Below are 20706 nucleotides of genomic sequence, written 5' to 3'. Positions count from 1 at the left end.
TCGCCAAGAGTCAGACACGATTGAGCGACTTCATTTTCCCTTTTCATTTTCCTGCATTGGAGAAGGAAATGGCAACCCACTCCAGTGTTCTTGCCTGGAGAATCCCAGGGACGGGGGAGCCTGGTGGGCTGCCGTCTATGGGGTCGCACCGGGTCGGACATGACTGAAGCGACTTAGCAGCAGCAGCAGCAGCAGTGTCAGAAGAGTGAAGAATAATGTCAAAGTGTTTTGTACCTTCCTTCTTTAAAAATAATAAACAGTACATCTAAGTACATCTAAAGACAACTACCTTATCGTTGTTACACCTACAGTCTGCTTGACGTATCACTTACCAGTTGAAATTACAGTAACTTTGTGCCACAATATAAAAATGTTTAAAGAAAATACTAACAAATAAGGTTTATAGAGAGATCATATTAAGATTTGGCTACGGCTAAAGATGGGAGAGCAAAATATACTTGAAATTTGACAGAGTTTTTATTTCACAGTACCCTAATATTGATAAAAGTGAAGAGGCAGTTGAAAATGGTGCTCTGAAGTTCTGACATGATACTTAATAGCTGTAAGTTGCTAGGTTACAAGCAAAGTGTACACAGATGGAAATGAACAAGTAGTATAAAAAATTTAGGTAGATAGGAGATTCATATTTTATTTTTCCACTGACATATTTACAGCGAATATAAATTAAAGGCCTGCTTGCACACCAAACCCAGGTCCTTTTGGTGGTTCAGTCAAAGAGGTAAGACCTCCAGCTGGCTCACAGGAGAAGCGTCCACTCCTGAAAGAAAAGTAACATTAAGCTGACTGCTAATGATTACCATTTATAATTGTTACCTCACAACAGCCCAGATAAGAAACTATTTCTCTCCCAAGAACTAGCATGGACTATTTAATGCAAACATCACTACTGCTGCAAGATTTTCACTTCCTAAATATGAAAACTGATATATAAAATATGAAATATGAAAAATATAAAAATAATCCTAATACTAGTTCTCACTCAGCAGTGAACATGTATCAGTGGCTCATTAAATCTTTACAACAATGCCAAGAGACAAGGGACACTGGCCAGAGTGTTTTACAGACACAGAAACCAAGGCTGGGGTGAGTCAGCGTCTGCCCAGAGATGAAAGCTAAGAACTCAACCCCAGAGGACGTTTTCAAAAATCATGTTTTAATAAACTAGAGCATTACATTTATTCTTTTTATATTTGAATTTTATTTTGACTTGAGATCCATTGTCACAGGGAACACATACTTAATATACTATACTTGGAAACAGAAACTGAATTCTTTGAGAGATTTGAGGGTTTGGGAGGATGTCCCTTAAAAGCAGTGAAGATGAAATTAATTTGTATTGATGTTTTTAAAGGCTAAATTATTAGTATTTTTCAACAGTAGGCTCCAGATCAGGGTGGCTATCACAGCCACACAGAAAACAGGAACAGGTCCTCCTACAGTTCTATGAAGAGAGGCAGCAAGAGGTAGATGAACCTGTCCTCTTTTCACCCCCACACATACTTTCCCAGGTGATCTTTCAGGCTCAACCTCTGTCCTGTCTGACCTCTGCTGCTAGAGCCTCGCTCAGCACCTACTCCTGTTTCACCCTCCTATTCCCTGGCTTTGTTCATTTACCTTGTTCCTGCCACAGATTTCAGCTGAAGAACTTACTCAATTAAATCTTTTTATTCCCTCTGGCTTTGCCCTTCACATTCTGTCATCAATCTTACAAGTCTATTTTTAGAGCCCTAGAAAATCATTTGTTGAGGGGACAGGAAAATGACACCACATAATCATTTATAAGCTCTTTCAAGATATTATATTATATAATGCAAGTAACTAGTATAATAAAGAATACCTACAAAGTCAGAAATCAGTTAATATATCTGCATTATAGGTTTACTATGAAAACCAAATACAAAAGCAGTCACTACACTATCTGTTAGAGCCTAAAATTAAAGTTGTAGGGTAAGTGGCAAAATGCTATAAAAACAGTATTTTGCTTTGTAATTTTTTTTAATGTTAACTGGTAGCAACCCCCTCTAGTATTCTTGCCTGGAGAATTCCATGGACAGAAGAGGAATCTGGTGGGCTATAGTCTATGGGGCCACAAAGAGTCAGCCACAACTGAGCAGGCTCACTTGCTGCTCTTGACTACCAGTAAAACAATAAATTAATTCACTTTGAGGGACCTTTCTTCTCCTTACTATGTTCCTTCTTGTGGAAGACATTTTCTGTACCCCAAAGAATTCTGTAAAATTTAAAATATCTTTTTAAAACTAAATATGAAGAATTCAAGTTGGATTTAAAATTAGTTTCAGATAATCCATACTAAAAAACAACCTCTATTCATCAGTAATTTGAAAGCAGGGTTAGATGTTATGTTCAATACTTTAAAAACAATCCCTAGCACACAAATATTTATAAATGTCAAAAGAAGGAATATTACATTACCATCAGTTTAGCATTTTCTTTCTAGCCATCATTTACCAAAATAAAAACAGTTCTGAACCACAGAGACAGTTATCTTTACCAGTTCTGGCCAGAGTATACATGATAGCAGGGCTCAAAAGTCAGTTACCACAGAACCAGTTTTGCACCTCTGTCAAATATTAAGGCAGAGCACTTTATTATAAAAATACTAATAAGAAGTAGCCAGATTTGGATAATTTAAAGAATAACTATAGCTGTATTTTGATTACTGCCATTTTATTCACTTAAAAAATTTTGGGCTGCACCACGTGGCATGTGCGATCTTAGTTCCCACGCACTATGTCCCTGCAGTGGAAGTGCAGAGTCCTAACCATTGGACAGCCGGGGAATTCCCTATCTCAACTTTTTAAATAAGAGGTAATAAGAAGGAAGTAAAAATAGATTGAGAAACCAGTAATTCTAAAGTCTTTGGCTCAAATCTGGAACAATGTCAAAAACTCCCACTGAAGAACTATTTAAAATTACTAATAAGCAACATCCCTATTATTAGATGTCGAAAATGCTTAACTGTGCTACTTAGTTCCTGTTTATTAATGTTCAAATACAATGTTACAGTACCCCCTGGATTAAAAACAAACTCTAATTTTACCCCTGGTAATCTCATCCAGGGGCTTCCCTGGTGGCTCAGACTATAAAGAATCTGCCTACAGTCCAGGAGACCCAGGTTCAATCCTGGACAGAGGAGTCTGGTGGGCTAGTCCCTGGGGTCGCAGAGTTGGACACAACTGAGCAACTAACACACACAATCTCATCCAGACTTACAACTTTAAATGCCATCTATTAATATAATAACTTGGAGAAGGCAATGGCACCCACTCCAGTACTTTTGCCTGGAAAATCCCATGGATGGAGTAGCCTGGTAGGCTGCAGACCATGGGGTCGCGAAGAGTCGGACATGACTGAGTGACTTCACTTTCACTTTTCACTTTCATGCACTGGAGAAGGAAATGGCAACCCACTCCAGTGTTCTTGCCCAGGGACGGAGGAGCCTGGTGGGCCACTGTCTATGGGGTCGCACAGAGTTGGACACGACTGAAGCGACTTGTCAGCAGCAGCAGCAATACAATAACTAACAAATCCCCAATGTGTATTTCCAGCCCTAATGTATTCCCTAAATTCCAAGCTTGTATCTACCTTTTAGCCACTCTACCATGAATGTCTAAGTAGGCATCTCAAACATGCTAAGTAGCACATCTAAAACAAAGTGACTTTTCTTCCCCAAATTTGCCCTACCTCAAATCTTCTTTAGTTAAAGGAATCAGAGGTACTCATACTAAAAAGTCAGGAAGCATTCATAATTCCTCTGTCCCACAACATTCATTAAATTTTAAACTATTTTTTACACAGCAACTAGGATGATACTTTTAACAAGATCACGCCTATCATTCCCTGCTGAAAACACTCAACAGTTTTTTTATACTGAGGATTCAACCCAAATTGCTTACCTGGGTCTCTACCTCTGACCTCTTCCTCCCTCATCACCTCACTTCAACCATAATGTCGTCTTACCTTTCCTCCAGGACCTTAACACATCTTTCCCCTCTAAAACATTGTTCCTCCAGATTTTTACATGATTCCTTTGGGCTTATTCATGTCATTAACTTACCACCTGAGAAAGGCCTCCCCTGACTAAATTTACCTCCAATCATTCTCCCAGCATTTATTACTCAGATATTACACCAATTAAAGGACTTCCCTGGTGGCTCAGACGGTAAGGCGTCTGCCTACAATGTGGGACTCCCGGATTCAATCCCTGGGTTGGGGAGATCCCCTGGAGAAGGGAATGGCAACCCACTCCAGTACTCTTGCCTGGAGAATCCCATGGACAGAGGAGCCTGGTGGGCTACGGTCCATGCGGTCACAAAGAGTCGGACACGAATGAGCAACTAAATTTTCACTTTACACCAGTTGTCTTCATCACTAGAATATAAAATATATGACGACTTTACCTTGTTCATAATTTGTACACACAACCTAAGATATAGTGACTGGCACATAGCACGTATCCAGAAATATTTGTGAAACAAATGCTGAGGGAATGCAATAAAGTAGACAAAGCAAGAGAAATACTGTAATGTGAAATGCAAGAGGTTGCACTTCAGCAGCTTCCATAATGGAGACTGATTCTTCAAAGTGGAAATGTTTTATTCCTCAAAATATTTTCAGTGTAGCCCAAGAAAGTGAGGAAGCAGGAAGAGAATGCCAAGCCTCTTTTAAGTAAATTCATTTCAAGTGTTGAAAGAACAGTGTGTTTTTTAGGGGCCAGCTTGCCTTTGCTAAACTTAAGTTATCCTGAACTGACCTCTTTTTCTCATTGTATGTTAGTTGTTTAGTCATGTCCAACTCTATGTGACCCCATGAACTATAGCCCACCAGGATCCTCTGTCATGGGATTCTCCAGGCAAGAATACTGGAGTGAGTTGCCATTCCCTTCTCCAGGGGATCCTCCCGCCTAGGGATCAAACCCGGTTCTTCTGCATTGCAGGTAGATTCTTTACCATCTGAGCCACAAGGGAAGTCCCTTTTTCTTACTAGGTAGGGTCAGTTGTCAGCCAGAACACTGAGGGAGTACTTCCAGCAGACCACAAAACCATGCACAGCCTCTTGACCTAGTAATTCAACTTCAGAGAATTGTTGTTTACAACAAAAAGTAGGAAAATATATTTTAATACAGTGTCATAAAGGTCACATCATAGTTGTCTCAATATATCAGAATACTATATGGCCTTTAAAACCTACAAATATGTTGAGACAAGGAAAATTTCATGACATAAGCAGAAAAAAAATACAAAGGGAATACGACTATTAAACTATGCAAACATTGCTAGTATTAAGAGAGAATTTTAAGTAATGTGAACACTTAGATAAGGAATAGGAGTTTGTTTGGAAGCAAAAGTTCAGGGTGAAAACAGAAAGGAATAATTAGAATAACATAACCTGGATAAACAATGTTTAAGTTGAAAAAGATCTAGATATTCTAACTGATTGTAAGCACAATGTAATGGTATAATGATGTGAGGTAAGAATTGATGTAATTAGACTGCATTATTATAAGCATGATGTCTGGAATAAAGATGACAGTCCCACAGTGTTCTACATGCTGAGTATGTATCTCAAATACTGTGATTAGGCCAAGTATCACATTAAGAAAGTCATCAGCCAACTAGAAGACATACAAAGGAGGGAGACCAAAACTATGCCATGTAAGGAAAAACAACGAAATAACTGTGGATATTAAGATATGAGAAAAGAGATGAGGAAGATGACATAGCTGTTTCGAGTAACTAAAGATCTGTCATTTGGAAGAGGTCTAAAAATTATCCTGTGTTTGTTCAAAGGAGAGAATCTTGGGACCTCTATGTGGAAAAGAGGAAGACAGACATTGAGTCAAATTCTGGCAGCATGAACTTTTAAACAACGAAATAGGTTTCTATTTGTAGTAAATCTGCCTTCATTATAAATATCCAGGTATATACCAGATGATTATCTGACAGGGTTTTAGAGAGGGTAAAAAAATCATTTCTTTAAATGACAAGTTGGTTTAGATAGCATTCAAGGCTCCTGAAAACTCCGAAAGACTTACAGTATAAAATTTTTTAAGTTTACATGAAAGACTAACTTAGGTTAAGCCATTAAAATTTATTAAAAAGAAATAAAAAAAAAATACCTCGGCCCAGGTTTTGGGATTTTGCCAGCCTTCAGTTCATCAATAATTTCTTCAATATCTTTAGGTGTCAGATCCTCCTAGGAAAAAAACATAAAACAGTCATATTAAAATTACATCCTACTACTAAAATCAGTGTGAATCCCTAGTATCAGTTTCTTATTGTCTGTCCCAGTTCACGAGTTACTTACCAAGGCAGCACACCTGAGTAACTCTTAGACATAGCCTGTCCTGCCAGATGCAATCGCAGTAGGAGCTACAGCTGAAGGGGCAGCACAAAGCGGTGCTCTGAGGGGGACAGTTCTGCATTTGAGCTCAAGTTCCAGCACTTACTAGCCAATCTTAGAGAAATTACTCAGCTTCCCCAAATTTGTTTCTTCATTTCTCAACTGACTTCAGAGTGTTTTGAGGTTTAAAAGCGAAAATACATAAAATAGAACACAGGCATGCACATGCTCAACAAATGCTATATCCCTGAAGAATCGGTGAGATGCACTGGCATTCATAAACAGTACATGCCTAGTATCTATCGCTAAGCTAAATACCTAATACTCTAGTGATATCTTCTTGATTTCACAGGTGAAATTCAACCTGTTTCAAACTCCACTTAATTTTCCAAGGGAAAAGTAATTTTGGACATATTTATTTAAAAAATTCTGACTGTCCAATCCCCATTTCAACCACAGTAGCTTTGTATTTTGTACACTGTACACCTGTGTAAAATTCTGACCTCAAGAAAGGATTGTTATTTAAATAATAAATACAATTAAAACACACAGACACACTCCTAACCCTGGCTGCGTGATAGGTTTAGTCAAAACAGAACAGGGCAAGATTAAAATAAGAGGAAAATGCCTAAACTACGTTATATCCCCTCTACCCCTCTATTAAGTCCTTAAGATGTTTTGAGGCCTCTGGTACTAGAATAGAGAATCATGCTTCCACACAGTGTCTTCAGTGCCTTGCCATACAGAAGCCCTTTAACAGATGATAAACATTTATAGAAATAAAAACTGCTTAGAGTTCAAAAGATGCTCAGAACCTCAAAACTGTAAGGAATCTTTAAACTCATCTAGTGATTTTTATCCCTCACAACTCTTTACTATGAAAATTTGAAAAGTATACATGAATAATCATGAATGAAAGCCACCCATTTGTGTCCAACTCTTTGAGACCCATAGACTGTACAGTCCATGGAATTCTCCAGGCCAGAATACTGGGGTGGGTAGCCTTTCCCTTCTCCAGGGGATCTTCCCAACCCAGGGATCGAACCCAGGTCTCCCGCATTGCAGGCAGATTCTTTACCAGCTGAGTCATGAGGGAGGCCCACATGAATAATCATATTTCTTGTCATATCTGAATTATGTACAATATGCCTCTGGTTTTGTGTTTGTACTGTACCATTTAAAAGCAAGCTACAGATATCATGACACTTTACCTTAATAACCACAGCAGGCATCTCCTAAGAACTTTTTTTTTTGGCCATGCCACGTGACTTATGGGATCTTGGTTCCCTGACTAGGGATTGTACTTGGGCCACAACAGTGAAAATGTGGAGCTTTAACCACTGGACCACCATGGAACTCCCAGAATATTCTTAAATGTTCTTAGATAAAACAATGCGATTATCACACCCAATTAACAATAATTCCTTAATAAAATCAAATGTCAAGACCATATTCAAATCTACCCAACCATCCTCAAAATGTGTATTTTTTCCCTAATTGGTAGCCATTCAAAGTTTATGTGACTATTTCATTTTATCCACCAGTCAACTGAGATCCATAAAAGTTACCTGCCTTACCAAAGACCAACCACGACTAGCTGCAAGAAGCTCTTGCATAAACCCATGGTCTACTATATTTAAACTTACAGTGCTTCATACAAAGCCTTGACTGTCTAATTCCTGCTTAAATTAAGATTGTCCTGATTATGAGTAAATGGCAGAAATGTAGGAAAGGGAAAGTTATTGCCATATTTTTAAAAGGTATTTTTTTTTACATATGAGAAAGAGGGGGTAAGAAATTTGAATCACCATCATTAAAATGAAGAAAATCCCTATAGGTAATAGAAGTATCCTAGAAAGGTAAAATGCCAAAGAAGTCCAATTTCATGTTCATTTAAAATAAAATCATAGACTTCCATTTCAGGCATGGCAGGCTAGCTATCCTGACTGAATGTCCTGCTGTTAACAACTATAAATGCTGAATAAAATGAAAAACAAAAACTTTAAAATTTTATTAAGACATTGACAAGGAAAAAGTACTCAGAGGTCCAAAACTCAATGAAAACTTTAGGGAGACAAGTGGAACACCAAACAAACTTGGCTTCAGGGTGTCACAGCCTACAGGGGCAAGGTACAAAGTCACGGGCACAGGAGGGCATCCAGACCACACAAAGTGGAGACACCCAAAGGGTATATTCTCAATATAAAGGAAGCCAGAAATTAAAACTGCCCTCAAAACACCCTGCTAGTCTGGAACCTTACACTTCAGGGGAAGAAGAGGAAGGATATAAGGAGAGGAGATTTCTTTTGGGCCAGTAGTATTTCCAAGAGCAAGAGAGAAGTAACATCAACTTCTGGAAGAATCGACTTTCAACACGGGCCTAAAAGAATTTCCATAAAGAAACTTCTAAGAGTTATGAGCTAACAAGATATTATGAATGAAAACCACGATATAATTAGGGTAGCAAGCAATTAAAAAAGATAACTAGAAAATGCCACACACCTGGATATTAACACCTCTAAAAAAAAAATAGGTCAAAGGAATAAAATTGCAAAACTTTAAAATATTTAGAACTAAATGATAAAAATATTACTTATCAAAACTTGTGAGATCCAGCTAAAGCAAATTTTAGAGAAAGGTGATACCATCTCTGTAAAATTTTTAAAAGACACAACAAAGTATGATTACCATGCCTGGATACATAGATTTTGAAAGTTTAAAAAACACATACAGGAAGAGTACATACTAAATTTATGATAGTGATTATCTCTGGGAATGAAAGGAAAGGAACAGGATTTTGAATGGGGGTAGGGGAGGTTTACCCTCAGATATAGCTTATTTCTATGTCATGGCAACCCACTCCAGTATTCTTGCCTGGAGAATCCCATGGACAGAGGAGCCTAGAGGGCTATAGTTCATGGGGTCAAGCACAGTACATGTATAATAACAATGATAAAAATTATAATACCTGAAGCACATGTGGCAAAATGTTATTTGTTAAGCTGTGGTGTTTATTTTTTGTATTTAAGTTTTTGTTATTTAAAAGTTTTTAAAATGTATCCTGGAGTTAAATGCAAAAATGTTTAATGATGATAACTTTTTTTTGGATGACAATTTTTGAAAAATGTTCTGGTGGACAATAATGAGGAAGCTAAAACTGACATATTTTTATTAATAATTATTTGATTTTTAATAAACTTTGAAACCACAAAAAAAACTTCAATATTTATACCAACAGGAAATCAAGTATTTTAAATATAATGTCATACAAGTTTAATTTACATTAAGTAAATACTCACATAGTAGTTGTCATTTATTTGAACCATTGGTGCATTTACACAGGCCCCTAAACATTCAACTTCTATAAGAGTGAAAAGTTTGTCAGGTGTAGTCTCTCCAACCTTTATTCCTAAAAGTGTAAATAAGCACTGTAAGGATCAGATAATATTTTAATTGCAACACAGTTTAAGGAAAAAACAAAATCAACCCATTACAGAGGCATGTAAAAAGTATTTAAGAGCACTGAATTTCTTAAATTAAACAAACTCTGTATAATTATTATAGAACATTCAAGGATTTCTTAAGTGGACCTGTTCCTTTCTCAAACAGTCAAATTTCAAGGGCCTTATCTCTAGTGTTTATTGTTACATAACAGTGTATCAGACCATATAAATTTTGATCATTGATAATTAACCTACTATTGTATTGTAGCTATACAATCAGACTGGGGAAGACTCAGAAAACAGTTAATGTCAAAGATCATTAAGAATGTGAGGATAGTAAGTACTCTCAAATCTTTAGGGAAGGCATTTTGATAAAATCTGACCCGGCAAGTCTACATTTTGGAAACACCTTCGTGCACTTGGACAAGTATGCAAAGAGATGCATACGTGAAAGTAATTGCAGCATAATTTAACTTACATAGAAAATGAGGCAGACATACATATTATCATAGTCCAAATCAAGTGCAAAAAAGCAAACAGACATATTACATTCAACAATGAAAATAATTAAAACATTAGCTCTTAATCTGATATACCCAACTGTCATCACAAATTTACCTCAGAGGTACTGTCGTCACAAAACTGTACCTTAGAGGTCGGGGGATGGAATTTTAAGCAGACTTCAGCCTCTGTTTTATATACTTTAATACTGTCCAGCTATTTTTACAACATGCAAGTACTTTATATTCAGTAACAATAAGATTAAGAAACACCTCCTTTTACTTCATTTGATATGTATAGTGATAAACGTGACAATGGCAGTTTGCCCCTGTAGTAACATCTTCTTCCACACTTCCCTTCCTGAAGCATTCTTCCTGTTTCAAATCTTATTTGTTCCAAGTCTTGTTTAGAAGAATGAGGATAATACAGTCACTTCACGTGGCACATGCTATCACACAATGAGTGAAACTTACTTTTCTAAGCAACGAACACTTTAAAATTTTAAGAAGCTTTTAAAACATACTCAATGATTACGAAAGAAAATATGAAAACTCAGCTTTGAGAATGAAAACTAAAGAATACAGAATAGGAAGAAATAATGGTGGGCAAACACAGTAAGACAAAAATTTACTCATCAAGATATGATATGTAATGATAGTAAAAGTTGGAAAATTTAGGTAGAAAGAGGTCACATTTCAAAAGACAAATCTATTTTTTATAAACATTATAAATATACTGTGCCCCATACCAAGTTTTTTCTGAATGGCTTCCAGTATGCTGTCAGAGTTTCGGAGCATGCAAGGTGTGGTAGTGCAGACTTGAATGTGATACTTTCCAACAGGCTTTCGATTATACATTGTATAAAAAGTTGCTACTTCATACACTCTCATTGGAGGTACTTGTAAAATTTCTGCAACCTAAAATATTTTAATAATACGGTTACAATGTTTATTAATTGAGTTTTAGATATGTCATAAAAAACAATTTCAATACTGCTTCAATTTGGTTAAAACCAAAAAAGTTCTTTAGAAGCAGAAACTACATCTGTATTTGATATCTGCGAGGCTTAAGTCCTTCAATTTTGACACTTAAAAATCACACACATATCCAGGTCTTGACATGAAAAAAGAACTCGTTAAATGGCATTTCAAATAACGACAAATATATTAAACTTTTTCTTATCAGAGATTCTAAAGGAAATGTATTCTCAAAAGACATCCAACCCTGGGCTCATAGCTATGTTGAATCTAATTCTGTGGTACTAAATCGGGCTTACACCTCTGAACCTGGGGAACTCTCTCAAAATATACAAGCTGGCATCCACTCAATGGGATAATTGTAAGGCCCTGGTGTCTAACTAAAATAGTTCTCCTGAGCTGCTGTTGTGTACCTCCCTATACCTTGGTGATGGTTAAGTAACAATGCATGGGCCTCTGGATATTGTTTTTGTTGTAAGGTTGGGCTTTTCTTGGAGGGGAAAGGGCAGTAACATTAAAAGTCTCAAAGTGGAAAGAATTTTGATTGTATTCTCTGTATGCTATTTCTTCCTCTCGTGTACATACACATCCAGTTCTACATAGAATAGGACAATATTTTTAAAACATTTTTCACATTGGTTTCTCATTTATTTTGCTCTGCTAAGCTTGACACTCAGCAAGACTTTCAACAAGCTTACCATTATCAAAAACATAAATTTTTCAAAACAAAGTTATTTATGATTAGAAACACACCTAAATCATCACTAAGGAAGTTGGCTGTTATAAAAATAATGAGGAATTTAGAAATGCCCCCAAACATTTATTTATTGAAATAAAAAAGCACTTATGTTTACTAAGTATATTACTAACCAAACTTGCTTTATAACATTTTTCATAATCAAAACAAATCACTGTTAGAGTACCGTGCCAAGTAAATAAGAGATCGATGAACTCTTATCTAAAATTTGCATCCAAGATTCCATTAGATAAACTGAGGACATTCCTAGACTCTAAGAAAGCCTCTTAAGACATTCCCCTTGTCACAATGAGAAAGTGACAAGGGGAATGAAGCAGAGCAGAATTTCTGCAGAAGTCAGTCAAGTACAAACTGCACAGAATTAGAGATGAGTCAGCCCCAGCTCTACCACTTAGAAATAATAATATATTAATTGGAAGAGCTCTATCTAGTCCAGAATCATCACCACAGATGAGCAAGTCCAGAGAAAAATCAGATCTCTGAGCTCAAAGTAAAATATATTTTCCATTATATCAATGGAATAATAATCACACTGGCTTATTAGCCATGTGATTCTCGCAAGAATCAAATAATATATATGGCTTTGTATTACACTCATAAATGATACACTATAACATAATACCATACAAATGTAGTACATTAAAAGGATATGAATAAACTTATAATCTGGATTACTGCTGAAAACACTATTAGGAAAAAAATGAATCCTAAAATATGCGTGAATATACTAACTGTATTTAAATGGGTCACTCAAAAGATTTCCCTAGGTTGTTGATTCCAAGCTGCCATAATCAAATGTCACAAATACCATGTATTATAAGGATTTTAATTAAAGCCTGAGGCCAAAAATGCAAAGTATTAAAAAGATTCACATTAGCTGTGAGATCTTTTTCTCTGCAATTCTAGTATTTAAACAGTACATTCCTTTTCAGAATATCCTGACAGCAAATTATACATATTTGGGATCTTTTTTTCCCTCTCAAAGACAGAAAAAAAGCCTCTTTCACTCTAATGCCCTTACTATTTCTTGCAAGGATAAAAAGCTCCACCCTTTCAGTTTTCTGCATTATTAAAGGAACCAACAGAAACATAAATATAATTTAGGGTATGAGATATAGAAATGATTTGTTATTGTTCAGTTGCTAAGTCGTATCCAACTCTTTGCAACCCCATGAACTACAGCACACCAGGGCTCTTTGTCCCTTACTATCTCCCCGAGTTTGCCCAATCCGGGAGAACTTCAAATTCCTGGATTATGACATTAATGACCGTCAAAGAAATTTCCACATAAGGAAGTTACTATACACAACCTCTCCTCTTTTTTAACTAACACAAAAATGAAGTACCTTGTTCATAGCAGAGATGGGCAGCCATCCATTCTGTCTCTGGGCTAAATCCAGAACTGGAAGCACAGCTGCTGCCTTATGCCCTTCTGGGTAGTTTTTCACAATGGCCTCTATCCTCTGTATCAGAGAAAAAGCACTTGTTTTTATATCTCTGGAAGATACTAAATATTCTGTAAGTTAATTATAATGTTAATTCAGTCATACCTTATAGTTTTCTGGTGTGAAATCAAATGGAGTTTCTGGGTTATTCTCAGGAGTATCTCTGTGCTACACAAAAGAAAAAAAACATTTCTCAAAATTATCAAAATTCCCTGAAAAGTATGAACAACTTTGTACCTTACTACTACTGATCATTTAATTTCTTCACTTTGATTCAAACATGATATACGTCAATCTATCCTTGCTTCAAAAGCAATGGCTAAACTAATTATTAACTACATATCTGATAAGTATGATTACCAAAATAATATTAGCAGAATTAAAAAATTTAAACATTTTCAAAATCACCCTTTGTAAGTTATAAAAAGTAGCTTTAGGATCAAAAACCAAAAAAAGTATAATGCAACTTGACAAGAGAATATGATCTTCTAACGTAGTATAATTACAAAAAATTACCGATTATTGGGAAGCCTTATGAAATTAAGACACAAAATTTTGAGCGTGACAATATGTACATTTTTCCAAAAGAATGTACCAGATTATCAAAGGGACCCACTATCTACTACAAAAGCACCATCTCTTCCCAACCAACAGAAACTAGCCCACAGATAGTTTTCCATAACAGAAACTAGCCAACAGCAAGCTTTATTTCTTCTCCAATAAGAGCAGGCCCTTTTCAAACACTGACAAGTAATAGCATGTCAACAGGAAATCAAATGAGTCACACTGAGATTAAAACTTACATCAATTAATGTTTTGTATACATGGTGAAACAGAACTGAATCCCTTGTCAACTCTCAAAGTTCTGCTTTTTCAAGGACATGGAAAAGGAAACAAAGTTTCTTTGGACAATTATCTCAAATATTTTCAGACGAAGACAACAAAATGGACAGCAGGACTCTACTTATTAACAGTATGGCTAACTCATTTATTAAGATTCAGCCTTAAAATAATTCATTTTCCAAAACTATACCATCAACTGAATCATCACACAACTCCACTAAACTGCCCTTAAACACTAGATTGATTTCTGAAAAATGTACCTTGTCACAGAAAGGGCATACTTAGTCTTTCTGAATTGTGCAATTGTGCAACCAATCAACATCTACCTGTAGTGAAACCCTGGAAACCAAAAACATGAAGGACAACTGCCAATGTATTTGCTGTATTACTGAAATCCATGAGTTTCAAGCTGGTGCCATTTTGGGATTCCCCAATTTGCAGCCTCAGAATCTTCAGTCAGCCAACATAAATGATCTTGAAAAATCCACAGTATGACAAGAAATCAGGTTAAGGCTCACGGTTATTTCACCAAGGAATAATCTAAATTCTTAATCCCAGGGTGGCCCTGGTACTAATTTAACTTGAAATGCAGTGAATTCAATTAACTATATTTAAACTCCCACAAACTCCCACTCCAGCAAACACCAAAGATGTTGCTCTTTAAGATAGCTGTATTTAACCACACTTCAAGTCCTTTCATTCTGAAGAAATCTTAGTAATTACTTACCACAAATAAGGCTCCTCCAGCTCCATTCTGAACAGCTGTCTTATGCAGATTTCTTATATGTTTTCCCTAAAATTTTAAGAAAGTTCAGTAAATCAAATGCCTTATGAAATTTTAAGATCAGTAATTTAAAATAATAGGATCAACTTACAAAGTTACCACTCATGGCTGAGTGGTAAAGGAAATGCAGATTCAAAGGTAAGGTTTCTACCTTGCTTGCCTACAGTACCACACGATAGTCAATCAAAGAGCCAGAACCACAAGCTATATCTCCTACGTTCTTTTGCAGGCAATTGCAGAGCTAATGTACCATTAACTTACTGCTTTTCACTTATGTCTGAATCAAATTGGATGCCAATTTTTATTCACTATGGATCTTCATAAACATGTTTCATTCTGTAAAAATGTATTGAACGTTACCCCCTTTTCAATCCTTCACTACTTTAGAAAATCCAGCCATAAAAGTATTAGTTCAGAAAGCTGCTCATAATTGACCATACTCAATTACTTTGGAAGGAATCCATTTGATTACTCTTTTTTTTTTTTCCTTTCAACATGAAGGCAAGTCCCAGTCTATCCCATGATGGGCAGCTAAAACTCCAAGAGAAAAACTACAGCCTTAATGTCTTAGGCTTCAAAATCACTGTGGATAGTGACTGCAGCCATGAAGTTAAAAGATGCCTGATGCTTGCAAGAAAAGGTACAACAAACCTAGACAACATAATAAAAAGCAGAGACATCACTGCCAACAAAGGTCCATATAGTCAAAGCTATGGTTTTTCCAATAGTCATGTACAGATATGAGAGGTGGACCACAGTGTAGGCTGAGCACCAAAGAATTGATCTTTTTAAACTGCAGTGTTGGAGAAGACGCTTGAGAGTCCCTTGGATAGCAAGGAGATCAAACCAGTCAATCCTAAAAAAAATTAACCCTGAATATTCACTGGAAGGACTGATCCTGAAGCTGAAGTTCCAATACTTCAGCCACCTGAGGCAGAGCTGACTCCCTGGAAAAGCCCCTGATGCTAGGAAAGATTGAGGGCAGGAGGAGGAGGTGGTGACAGGATGAGATGGCTGAATGTCATCACTGACTCAAGAGACATGAGTTAGAGCAAGCTCCGGGAGACGGTGATGGACAGGGAAGCCTGGCATGCTGTAGTCCATGGGGTCACTGAGTTGGACACAACTTAGCAACTGAACAACCACCACCACCACAGGAGGGGGATAGGCAAGTGGGAAATCCAGGAAAAGAAAAAGCCAGAAAGAAGCCTCCAGTTCGTGACTGACTCCAGTCTAGCTACAAGAGCTGAACCGATATGTGAGCTGCTGCCCACAAGGGAGCCAGACTGCAGTCTGAGTCAAGTTAATAGCCTACCTGCAACAATAACTACAACAAAATACTCTTTGGAGGAAATTTTAAAAATTCATAACCTCTATGACCATCATTCACAATATCCAGGACACAATCCAAAAGTATTCAACACACAACAAAAAAGGAAACAACTCATTTTCAAGAAAAAAAGACAACCAGTGGAGATTACCAAATAATAATTTCAAAATGACTACAACAGTGCTTAAGGACATAAAAATATCTTCAATGAATGAAAAGACAGAAATAGAAACCATAAAAAAAGAACCAAATGAAAATTCTAAAACTGAAAACATAATCCATGAAAATGCCACAACCCTTTCACCTCTATGAAAGTAATTAGTGGCTTGGCAGTGAGGCAGCATCAGTTGTAAAGTGATGTCAACAATAAAGAAAACGCTGGGCAATTTACTTAAGGAAAGATGGAAATAAGTCTATTCTGAGTAACTTTTGGCTCCATATTTCATAATTTTTAGGCAATTCTTGACAATCATTCAGTAAGTTATTACTGCACGGAAACGAAAAATAAAGTTCAAGGAGATTAAAAATTATGGCTCAAAGTCACACAGGTGTCCTCCACTAGACACAGTACTAAATTCTGGATATTTTTTAATCAATGACAAGCTGAAAAAAGCCTGTGGCTGAAGAAATTGGCAGCTAGCTAATAAAGCTGCAATTATAACAAAATAAGCCATTTCTTTGAAAATGTAAATGATTCCCTTCAAAGTTTCTCTTTTAGGAAAGGAACTTCATTAGTGAAACCTCTTTACACATATATTTCTGGACTTTTGCTAGGTCATCTGATATCCCAATATTTGTAAAAGATTAGAAGGGCCTGATTATATAAATTATAGAACATCTTCACAATAGCATATCATGCAGCATTAAAAATGACAAAATGTTTACTGACCAGGAAAGTTGCTCAAAATGTATAATGAGAAAAAACAGCCTACAAAAACAGTATGAACAATATGATCTAATTTTTTAAAATTCCGTAAGGTCTTTTCACTGCAGACATCGAAATGTTCACGTTTTGGTAATCTCCCGTTTGACAAAACTACGGGTGATTTTTATTTTTTGAACTTAAATCTATTTGCTGTTCCTAATATTATGCTTTTCTTATTTTGTCCTTTCCACCTAGAATACCCTCTCCCCAGTCCATCTGATCCCACCCCTAATCTATTCCTATTGCTTCTACGAAAAATTATACCACCTTCAAACCAAACTGGATGCTGTATTCATGAGTATCTCTAACACTGCACAGTTGATCCCTGAAGGATACTGGGGTTTAGGGGAGTATGCTAACTGGTTTTGTGAGGTTCTTTTTTTGGTGGAGCTGGGGGCAGGGGTGGGAATGGGGCAGTCAGTGCTTGCTGGGGTCTCAGCTCCCTGACCAGGGATTGAACCTGGGCCACAGGCAGTGAAAGCCTGGAATCCTAATCACTAGATCACCAGGGAACTTTCTGTGAAACTTCTAAGTAGTAGAATATACGAACATAACAGTCAGATTCCAAACGAGGTTCCTCCATATACCCTGGTGGCTCAGTCCAGTCGGTAAACAATCTGCACGCAGAGCGGGAGACCCGGGTTCGATTCCTGGGATTGAGATCCCCTGGAGAAGAAAATGGCAAACGACTCCAGTATTCTTGCCTGGAGAATCCCATGGACAGGAGCCTGGCTGGCTACAGTCCCTGGGGTTGCAATGAGTCGGACTCAACTGAGCGACTAAACCACCATATACTCTGGATCCTGCAGTAGTCTAGTATCTACTGTTGAGAAAAAAAAATACGTTTATAAAGTGGACCTGCTTAATACAAATCTGTTGGAGGATCAACTGAAACTTCACGTGTACGGTATTTACTACCTCAAGTTCCTACTGCATAAGACTATCAACTCCACAAGAATAGGGGATGTCTAAATCCATAGCTTAACTGTAATATGGGGGAAATAACAGTATCAACCTCTTAAATGAGATTTCCAGTGTGAAGAGTTAACAGTGCTTGGCACACGGAAAGCAGTAGCGGAATGTTGTTCCCTGTCACCATTATTATCCCATTTTGTCACCTGGAGCCCAGCAGGTAAGAGTGCATCCTCAAGCGTTTATTGAGAGACCAAGTCTGCACACGGGAATATCCGAGGACACCAGGGACAAACGTAGAGGCCCAAAGTCCGGAGAAGGTGCGGTGCGGCCACCAGGCGAAACCGGAACTCACTTGCGAGCTGCTGGGCTCCCCCCACGCCCAGAGCCCCGCCGGCCCTTTCCCCTGGGAACCGGCCCCACCGTCCCAAGGCCCAGCCGGGGACGCCCCGCCGTCCCCCTCCTCATCTCTGGGCGCATACTGTTCAGTGAGCACGAACGAGCGTTTCGCCCGGGGACTCAACTGTCCTTCCCCGAGTGAGACATGCTCGGAGGTCACGGGCGTCCGGCCCGAAGGACTCGGGCGCGGAGACACCCCACTCGGCCAACCTCCCCACAGCCACCGGGGGACCACGGGACGTCCCTCCGCGCAGCAGGACACCCGCGGCCGGCCACGCAAAGGTATCCTGGCGCCGCCCCCGAGCCTCCCGTCCAGGGGAGGCCTCGCTCCGCCGCCCCCCGGCCTCCCCGAAGACGGTGAAGGCCGCGGTGTCCTTGCCGCCGCCCGGGACCAGTCCCGGGCCCGGGCTCCCGCGTGCCTGCCGCTACAGGAGGCGCGGAGAGAGGCGGGGAGGGCGGCGTCCGCGTTCACTCGAGCCTCCTTACCCAGTGGGCGGCGAGGCCGGCCGCGCGGGCCCGTAACGCCGCGGAGAGGAACATGGCTGGCCAAACTGCGGGCCTCCGGGCCTCGCCGGGGACGGTCCCGAGCGGTCGGCACGTACGGCGTGCGCGCCCCCGAGCCCAGCCCGCGCGCCCAGGGCAGCGGGGGCGCGCGGGGACCGCTGGGGCCAGTGGGCGGAGACTTCCGGGCCCGGCCGGGGCGGGGCCCGCTGGCGCCCGGAAAGCGATCCGGCGGGCGGTGCTTGGGCTCCACATTTTGAAAGTAGTATCCAGGAACCTGGCTCTCCGCCGATCCGGGCTTATGGGGCGAGTTTCTCTCCTGGAGCCTTAAGAGGATTTAGCTGTCTCTCTTTTGATTGTACTTCTCTAGAAAAAGCTCCGTGGTAACCCCTATCAGTCGTGTGTTACACATTGCAGAATTGAAGGCAACTGGGCTGCCTGCTCTCGGCTCCCGTTCTTCTGCTTTGAGGTGCGAGCCTTCGTGTTTAGGGGGAAATAATACGATAATAATATAGTCTAGACTTGGCTCCGGAGTCGCGGAGAGTGGGAGGTGGAAGGCAAGCTGGACGGCCCTGAGTGACGACTGCCGGGCTGCGTGGTAGTGCTCCCTGCTATTCTCGGTTCTTTGTACGTGTTAGAAATTTTCCATAATAAAACTTTCCATAAAGAAAAAAAGCCACTTCCTCCTTGCTGTTTGTCTGGTCATCTCTGGAAATTCCAGCAAATATGTGCTTGGTAACAGCTGTTCTGTGCCGAGCTCGTTTCCTGCAGTGGAGGGTTTACCCCGCCGCCTGCTTTGCTCCTGTGTCTCGCACCCACTCCCTTCCTTCTGCCCATTTTCTTCGCTGTAATAAACTTGTGAATGATTTCTGAACTTTCACATCAGAACAGGGACTTTTTAAAAACATATCCTTCATTAATTTTAAAACTCCAAAATATCCCTTTGCAACTCTATGAGTCATGTTTCACAAATGAGGGAATTCGAGTCACAGAGGGCTGCCAGCCAGTAGCTAGGAATAGACACCAAATGCCTTGGTTCCCATTCCTTTGCCTTATCTTTTATATTGGTTTGCGTCTTCTAAATTGGCTTCAGTATTTCCCTTTAAAAGGGAAAAATATTCTGGGCCTCAGTGTTGATTCAAGCTGTTTTATTACAGTGTTAGTCTCTCAGTCATGTCCAACTCTTTGTGACCACGTGGACTGTAGCCCACCAGGCTCCTCTGTCCATGGGATTCTCCAGGCAAGAATACTGGACTGGATAGCCATTCCCTTCTCCAGGGGATCTTCCTCACCAGGGATTGAACTCCGGTCTCCCAAATTGCTGGCAGGTTCCTTATCATCTGAGCCACCTTATAATAATATTATAACATTACCTAAATATTAATACACCTAACACTATTATACACATAACTTTTGTAGTTCTTTCATAACATCACAAATACATAGAAACTTACACATGAATGATATTGATTGATAAGGCATGGGTTCCTTACACCTGGAATGCG

At 39.0% G+C, this 20706-nt stretch overlaps 1 protein-coding gene across 3 annotated transcripts; it reads right to left on the bottom strand.

Moving 5' to 3' along the window:
• Positions 1-456: 456 nt before the first annotated feature.
• NDUFV2 (NADH:ubiquinone oxidoreductase core subunit V2) lies at positions 457-19357 on the bottom strand. Of its 3 annotated transcripts, XM_059880760.1 has the most exons (9): positions 18508-19253; positions 17940-18055; positions 15078-15143; positions 13613-13675; positions 13409-13525; positions 11077-11245; positions 9684-9793; positions 6161-6237; positions 624-778 (listed from the first exon to the last, which is right to left on the bottom strand). In XM_059880760.1, exons 2-9 carry the CDS (start codon positions 17970-17972, stop codon positions 685-687), a joined length of 729 nt encoding a protein of 242 aa, XP_059736743.1. In that variant the 5' UTR covers positions 17973-18055; positions 18508-19253; the 3' UTR covers positions 624-684. The 3 variants fall into 3 exon arrangements, with proteins under 3 accessions (NP_776990.1, XP_059736743.1, XP_059736744.1); NM_174565.3 differs by lacking the exon at positions 17940-18055 and having other exon boundaries at positions 457-778; positions 19187-19357; XM_059880761.1 differs by lacking the exons at positions 15078-15143; positions 17940-18055; positions 18508-19253 and adding an exon at positions 14677-14819.
• Between the last annotated feature and the right edge of the window lie 1349 nt (positions 19358-20706).

The sequence above is a fragment of the Bos taurus genome, chromosome 24 (assembly GCF_002263795.3).
Source record: "Bos taurus isolate L1 Dominette 01449 registration number 42190680 breed Hereford chromosome 24, ARS-UCD2.0, whole genome shotgun sequence".
Classification (NCBI taxonomy): domain Eukaryota; kingdom Metazoa; phylum Chordata; class Mammalia; order Artiodactyla; family Bovidae; genus Bos; species Bos taurus.
This window is presented reverse-complemented; position numbering and strand designations above follow the sequence as displayed.